General features: G+C 36.6%; 1 protein-coding gene across 1 annotated transcript in view; it reads left to right on the forward strand.

Annotated features, from left to right (window-relative positions):
• Nucleotides 1-5,986, forward strand: part of LOC121327703 (radial spoke head 1 homolog) — a 36,896-nt gene extending 30,910 nt beyond the window's left edge. Inside the window, exons 6-8 of the mRNA XM_041271850.1 lie at nucleotides 2,732-2,803; nucleotides 4,561-4,693; nucleotides 5,559-5,986. Coding sequence (XP_041127784.1) covers nucleotides 2,732-2,803; nucleotides 4,561-4,693; nucleotides 5,559-5,698 — 345 coding nt within the window. The 3' untranslated portion in view covers nucleotides 5,699-5,986. The remainder of the gene's footprint in view (nucleotides 1-2,731; nucleotides 2,804-4,560; nucleotides 4,694-5,558) is intronic.
• The last annotated feature ends 1,742 nt before the right edge of the window (nucleotides 5,987-7,728 follow it).

Here is a 7,728-nt window from a genome sequence, read left to right on the forward strand (position 1 = left end):
TACCAACAATGTCCAAGAAGCCAGTGAAAAGTTTTGGGAGATGGTACGACAGGGATCTAAAGGATACAGTTTGTGTGGGAGAAGTTAGACAACAAGCAGTGGGTTGAAGAGCATAGACAGCAGTGCTTTACTGGGCAAACTGAAACTCTGGTGCTTTCAGTTTGGTCTACTGCCAAGACTGCTGTGGCCACTGACTGTGTAGGAGGTTTTCTTGACAACAGTTGAGAAGCTGGAACCTTTAATCAGTTCATACTTAAGGAAATGGTTGGGAGTTCCACGCTGTCTCAGCAGAGTGGAACTTTATGGTAAAGGAATACTGCAGGTACCAATCTCTGCTCTAACCGAGGAATTTAAGTGCACCAAAGTTCGACTGGAAATGACATTAGTAGATTCACTCGACAAATGCTTAAGGGAGGCAGCACCTGTGTTGAAAACTGGAAGAAAGTGGGCGGCAAAGAAAGCTGTGGAAGATGCTAAGGCTGCCCTTGAAATCAGTGATAGTATGGGGCAAGTTCAGCATGGAAGAGGGGGTCTTGGTCTCAGTTCAGCTCCTCCTAAATGGCACAGGACAGCCCCAGCTCAAAGGAGGAAGCTGGTAGTCAACAAGGTGCAAAAGCAAGGAGAGGATGAGATGTGTAAAGGCCGTTTCCCAGCCAAGCAGGGAGAATGGATATAGGAGAGTGTGGAACAACGCAAGATTGGTTGGCAAGACCTATGGACAATGGAACAAAGCAGGATCAGTTTCCTTATCAGATCAACATATGATGTTCTCCCATCACCACAGAACCTAAATCTCTGGATGGGTGAGGATCCCTCATGTCTTTTATGTTAATCACATGCAACATTAAGGCACATTTTGACAGGATGTAAGGTGGGTCTTAGCCAAGGACGGTTTACTTGGCGCCATGACCAGATGCTGTGTTGTTAAAACCAATCCTCGCCCAGGACAACTGGAAGCTGCTAGAGACTGGAAAATGCTGGCAGATGTTTGTAAACGGCTTATTTTTCCACCTGAGATTGCCACCACTGGTCTGGATCAGCACACCTTGTTCATATGGTGGAGTTAACAGTGCCATGAGAGGATGCTGTGGATGAGGCATATGAGAGGAAGAAACTTTGGTATGCTCAACTAGCTGCTAAAGCACAATAGAAAGAAAGCAACGCTGATGTACAGGTAAGTAAGCTGGGCTGAGCTGAGTGGGGGATAGATGGGGGTGATGTGGGACGCCAGAATCACTGTTGAGCCCTCTTGAGGTGTCGTGGGCTAGTCAACGAAACACAGAGGATAGAAAGTGCCCACTTGAAGAACCCAGAGATGTACCCTACCTAGCTCAATCCAGCCAGTTGTCATGTTGATGCATTGAGGAGACTACACTGGGGTTGATCCCCGGAGCCAGCATCACAGCCGTTGTGTGTGCTGATGTGCTGGGGAAGCAAAATGAACTACTCCCTGGAGCCAGCATTACACCAGGCAGAACACCAGGCAGAAGGATATCTGCATCATCAGATGGAAAGAAACGCATGTGGATGGAGAGGCAGATGGATCACATTGGTTTAATGTAAAGCCACGTCTTAGTTTATCTGAGCCTAGTTCAAATCAGCATTAAGTTTTAACATCTACTCTCATGTAATGGAAATCTAGATATATACATGCCATGTCCTATCTGAAAATCTCAGATTTATTTTACAAGCCTTATAAAAAGCCTTATAAATAGTTATATAGTATAGAGTTACTTACATATTTACTGTTATATTTTCATGTCATACTATATAACCTATATTACATAATAAAGGTTTAAATTAAGAATGTCACCTTTTATTAAAATAATGAATTAGTGTTTTCCACATTTTGGTTATAATTATTAACATGTATTGCACCTCCAGTAGGAAAGTAAACTTATATCAAAATTCTAAATGTTGGATGGCTTTTTGTGGGAGAGGACTTTAAGGTAGCTCTAAACCCATTATTAGACAAGTCAAGGGTAATGCAAATTATAAAGATGTTTATAATAGCAGAATGGAAGTTCTAAATATAATAGATTCTCATGACCTAAACCAACTGATTGTGATTATACATATTTTCACCAGCACATCTGATACACTCTAGACTAGATTATATTTTTGTAAAAAAAATGTTTTTTTCACATTTGTGTTTATATCCTGTTTATATTTGGGGTCAGGGGACAATTTCTACACAAATTGCTGCTGGTAGAATTAAGCAGTTCAGAATTAGGATTTCAAGCTGTGAATTTGTTATAAGCTTTTTCAATATAGTTAAGGATTAGTAAGAAACTGTTGTAAAATTCCAATTGTTTTGCATTATTTTTAAACATGTTGGGATTTTTCTAAATTAAAAACTTTTGTTAAAATTATGCAATCCAAATATATAATACAAAAAATGTACTTTATTGTACTAAACATACTAATTATTACTAAGCATGACTGGAAATGAACCTAAATTTATCAACATTTTATTATTGCTACTTATATTCAATGACTAAATCTATGTAAGATTCTGAACAAATCACCTAAATTGTTATTACTTTGATGTTAATTAATTACAATGTTAAGAAATTGTGTTAACTGTTTTAAGAAGCTTTTTTTTCTTATCCATCTGACTAAATGTAAGCTCTGTTCTGTAACGTGAATCTGAAATACCAGTCTGTATGGGGGGTGTTTAAATAGTATAAAAGACTGCTTAACCTGCTAGGAATATTTGTTTTCTTTGTAGCCTTTGGGGCCTGGAAAATATGTTTTTGACATCGGCTGTGAACAGCATGGGAAGTATGTACATACAGAGCAGGTAAGCACGTCTGGAGATACAGCACAAATGCATATCAGTGCTGTAATGTAGTGGACCCTTGCTGAGATTTTGATTCAGAAGTAACAATTTACCTTGTAACCATGTTACCTTGCTATGCCCAGTGCTGCCTGTATCACAGCATTATATTTTTAAATTTTTAAGCACACATTATGGACATAAATCAACTGTGCAATACATTTCTCAACATTTACTCGGAAGCGTTTGCCAGGAGAAAAATAATTCTTGAGGATATGAATGTATTGTATCCAGCTCACGCTCCCTCTTGCAACCATACTTGTTTTCTTTTCCCACATTAGGCCACTCATTTCAATCAAAGTGCAAACATTGTTGCAGGAAGGAACTTAAACTGGGTACACTGCGATGCTTAGAAGAATAGTTATCTTTCTGTTGACAAACTGTGTTATAGTTTGAAAAAAGTAATTCCTTAGTTGATTTACCTATGATGTGTGAAAAAAAAATCTATTAAAAACTATCGGTATATATTGAAAATAAAAATGCTGCGATATGAACAAGTGGACTACAGCAAAAGTAAAGCAATGTGTTTTTTGCAAACATTGCATTGATCTGCAACATTATAATGTCAATTATTTTCCTTATTTATTGTACACAACTCAGAAGAGAAAAACAACAAGTGTGTATGACGCAACCATTTAGAGTGTAAAATTTCCAGGGGTGAATTTTTAAACATTTTTAATCAGTTTCAGCTAAATATTATGTTAGGAAAGTGTGCTTAACTTTTCAAAAATTAGGCAGCTTTTTTCTTTTGTTGGCAAAAGGCTAATATACTTTTATTGGTAGTTTGAGGCGAACTTGAACATACCCCTGATGTTGTGCATTGTGATGTCACTATGGATTTAATTCTGTTAGATTAATAATGTAGTCAAACATAACAGTTTTTACTTTTTTTTTGTAAAAAGAAAATAAATCTGTAAATGTTATGGAACTAGTAATCAACTTTACCACTTTACATTCCTAAATTAACCATCAAAATTACTAGTAATATTAAGTTTTTTGTTTGTTTTGTTTTTTACAAAAGTTGCATTTTGGTTTAAGCACCCTGATAACTGTGGACTCATGTTTCTTTTTGATAGTTCTCATTGCACACCCTAATCCAATGTCTTATTTTGCTTTTGTGATTGATATGTGAGTGCTGAAAATATTTAGTCTGATACCAATGAAAACAGACATTTGACTAATCCATCCATTTTGAATGTAGCCAGTTCTAAGCAAGATCCGTTAAAAAGATGAGAAGCTGCTGAACCCCGTCTTATCTTATACTGTCCCTTATACCACTGAAGGCTTTCCATGGAGGCAGATGAAGTAGAGGTGCACTACATACAGGCTTTGTTGAAGTGTGTTTTGTGGAAGAAACTGAGTATGTTCCTGGTCATAAGCTTTCTAGATAGAAACAGCATGTCAAATACATTTCTTCATCAGTGCATGCTGTATGAGTTTAATGTTTGTGGGTCTCTTTTAAATGCATAGTAATATATACAGTGCATACCCCTTATATGTGTCCTGGAGGTGTTGTTTTTTTAGCATTGGTCTTACTGGAAATGGCACCCATTGTGACCGGAAGTTCCTCAATTACCTTGCTGACAAATGCGCATCTTGCAGTATTTTAGTAGTTCAGGAAAACCCCAAAAATAGATATCCTATGTTAAATCACTACAGATTTATAACTTTATTTGCATTTGAATCTTTGAGTATGAACAACTCTTCTTAACCCATCACAGGACAAGGCAGAAGGTGAGGAAGAGGAGCCACTTGTTGTCCCTGTGCTCAAGTGGAAAGCAGAGAAAGTTACAGAAGTGACACTCTGGGCCCCAGTTACCAAACAGGACAAGAAAGAGGATCTGCTAGTTAAAGGTGAGCATCAGCATTAAGGCTGAGCAGAAGTGGTCAATCCTATAATGGAGCAGATATGAGTTCCAATAGATTTGAGTATGCCAATCCTGTTTGCAAATACACGTGAAATGGCATAATACGCCTTTGTTTTTCAAACACCAACCATCTTAGCAGTAGGTTATTTAAATTTGAAGGGAATGAAGCCCAGGAAATCAATATATAGAAATGTGGTCAAATACAGAAATGTAGTGCTGCAAAGACAACAATTCTATTTACAGGAAATAATCAAGTCTGTTTCTGGGTACTTTGCTATTTAACCAATATGTGCAGTATTACACTATTTGTGAAATAATAGACTGAACTACTGATTACAGAAAAGTACATACTGTCCATTTCATCTCTGCTTTTTTACAAAGTTTACTGTCTGTATGTGCAGTATCGTTACAGAGATATCTGTTAATAATATTATCATTAGAAATAAATGTCAGGTGTCACATATGTCATTGCCTGCAATGTCATTTTGACCTCTCACAGAAATGTTTGAAGATCTTGTTTTCTTCTAAAATCACTTTTCATATTTCAGAAACTTGACCAGACCAAATGATAAAAAAAAAAAAAAATGCAATTTGAAACAAACCAGACACAGAATAGAAATGCTCTAAAATATTACCTGTTTTATAACATTTTCATGTACAGTATATTCCACAATTTACTGAAATACATCTGAAGATGTTCATATGCACAAAAAAATAAACTGTCCTGCAGCTTTTCTTTTTAAATTGCTTGATTTCAATAGAGAATATCTAAATGAGTTGAAAACAAAATTTTGACAAAATTGACACATCACTAGCATTTTGAATACTAACCATTTTTTCAATGATTCTAGAACTATCTGTAGAAGTACAGGAAAAAGAGGCTGTGCTCCCTGTGAACAAGGACGCTGCAGATGTGAATGAGGTGGATGCAGAGGTGAATGAGGTGGATGCAGAGGTGAAAAGGGAGGCGGTGGAAGAAAAGGAGGAATAACTGCAGACACGGCTATCTATTTCTGTTATATTTTTTTTTTACAGTGAGCATCCTAACCCTAACCCTTAACAAGAGTGTATTTGCTGATGTAGAATTCTGTAAATAAATTTAAAACATACAATACAGGAAAACCATTACATTCTCTGACCAAGTTTGTATATTTATTTATAGCATTCTCTTCTACTGTAGGTACCACATACATTTACAATGAAGAAAAGGGTTGCAATACCTGAAGAGAAAAACATGCACAGTTAACAATCAGTATTATTTGAAAGTCACACTCTCCATAAAATAAAAAAGGACTTAAAAACTTCAAGAGAATATAAAGTAGCCTGTGACTGTAAAGGGGTTAAAACGTGAGCAAACTGTTTGGATTTGACGATTAAATCTGTTCACACTACACAAAACCTGTATTAGTGGTCACCTGAATAAAGTGTTACACAAAACTGCAGCACAGGAAGTTAATCGCTGGCGTGATGGCAGGATACATTTTTGTCGACAAAGTGAAATGAAAGTCTGAAAAAACTACAACAGCAAAATGATAAGGCACGTGTGAGAAATGCTGATGAATGTGATTTTTTTTTTTTTTAAGCCTTGGTTATCTACCTCTTTTTGCCTAATACATACATTGTAATGGTATCATACAGAGATGCACTCAGACTTGGTACATTCAAGCTATGACTTAGTCCTGGAGGTTCAAGTTGAGGTCAGCATATATTTTACAATACCTGCAAGGGCTGGGCTTAGGCCTAATGTATATTTGACCAGTATTTGGACTAAAAGCATCATGAACTGCTAGACACACATTGATATCCATGCAGTAACAAATAACAAGATTAATCCACTCAGTTGCAATATTTCACAAGATGATAAATTCTTCTACCACATGAAGAAAAAGGCTACAGCATGTTGAATTTGTAGACTACAGTGGAGGTATCTGTTTTCAAATAGCATTTGGATAGTGTATTCGTTTCATTTATGTTTTTACATTGATTTCAACTGAAACCCAAAACACAATGGGAATTTTGTCACAAGTATCTTAAATAAATTTATAAGGCAATACAATGCAATTAGTATATTTTTTAGCTGGGATAAAAATAAATCCTGTCTGATTTGTGATGCACTTTCATGTTTCTGCATCAAGTTGTTTACCATAACACAGAAAATGCATGTTCTCTTTCCAGTACAAAATTGAACTATTACCGAATGGGATATACAGTGCCTATAGAAAGCCTACACCCCCTTGAACTTTTTTCACATTTTGTGTCAGTGCCTCAGTTTCATGCATTTAATTGAGGATTTTTTTCCACTTATCTACACATCATACTCTACACTGTTAAGGGAAAAAAAAGTTTTTATTGAGAAAAAAATTAAATATTAAAAATACAAAACTGAAAGATCGTAATTGGATAAGTCTCCACCCCCCTGAGTTAATACTTGGTGGAAGCATCTTTAGCAGCAATTACAGCTGTGATTCTGTTGGGATAGGCTGAAGGCAGCTGTTGTGTGTCTTGTGCTAATTTCTCTAAAAGGACATTGGAAAGCCGACTAGCCTGCTGTTCAAGGGACCGCTGCCTCTCTGACACCAGCACAGCATCCAGACCAGAGAATGTGAGCGGAGTGGTGACATAATTCCGCTCATACAGTGTCCATATTAGGATATCTTCGTACATCAGACAAAAAGGAATCATTTTGTGCACCCTCCCTCCACCCTCCATCATGCTCCATGCTCCTTCCTGCCTCCCACATCATTTTTGCTGGTCTGAAGAGATCAGTCAATAAAGAACTGTTTCCAACTTTTACGCATTTTCATTGGTTAGACTAAATGCCAATCATATTACCCTGGAGACCAGCTACGTAATTGAATGTGAGTGTAGCTAACTAAACACTAAAAAAAGTAATAATAATAATAATAGCTGAATAATTTTCACATTTTGTGTGTCAGTGCCTCAGAGTTTCATGCATTTAAATGAGGATTTTTTTCCCTACTTATCTATGCACCATACTCCACACTATTAAGGGGAAAAAAG

Source organism: Polyodon spathula, chromosome 15 (assembly GCF_017654505.1).
Source record: "Polyodon spathula isolate WHYD16114869_AA chromosome 15, ASM1765450v1, whole genome shotgun sequence".
Taxonomy (NCBI): domain Eukaryota; kingdom Metazoa; phylum Chordata; class Actinopteri; order Acipenseriformes; family Polyodontidae; genus Polyodon; species Polyodon spathula.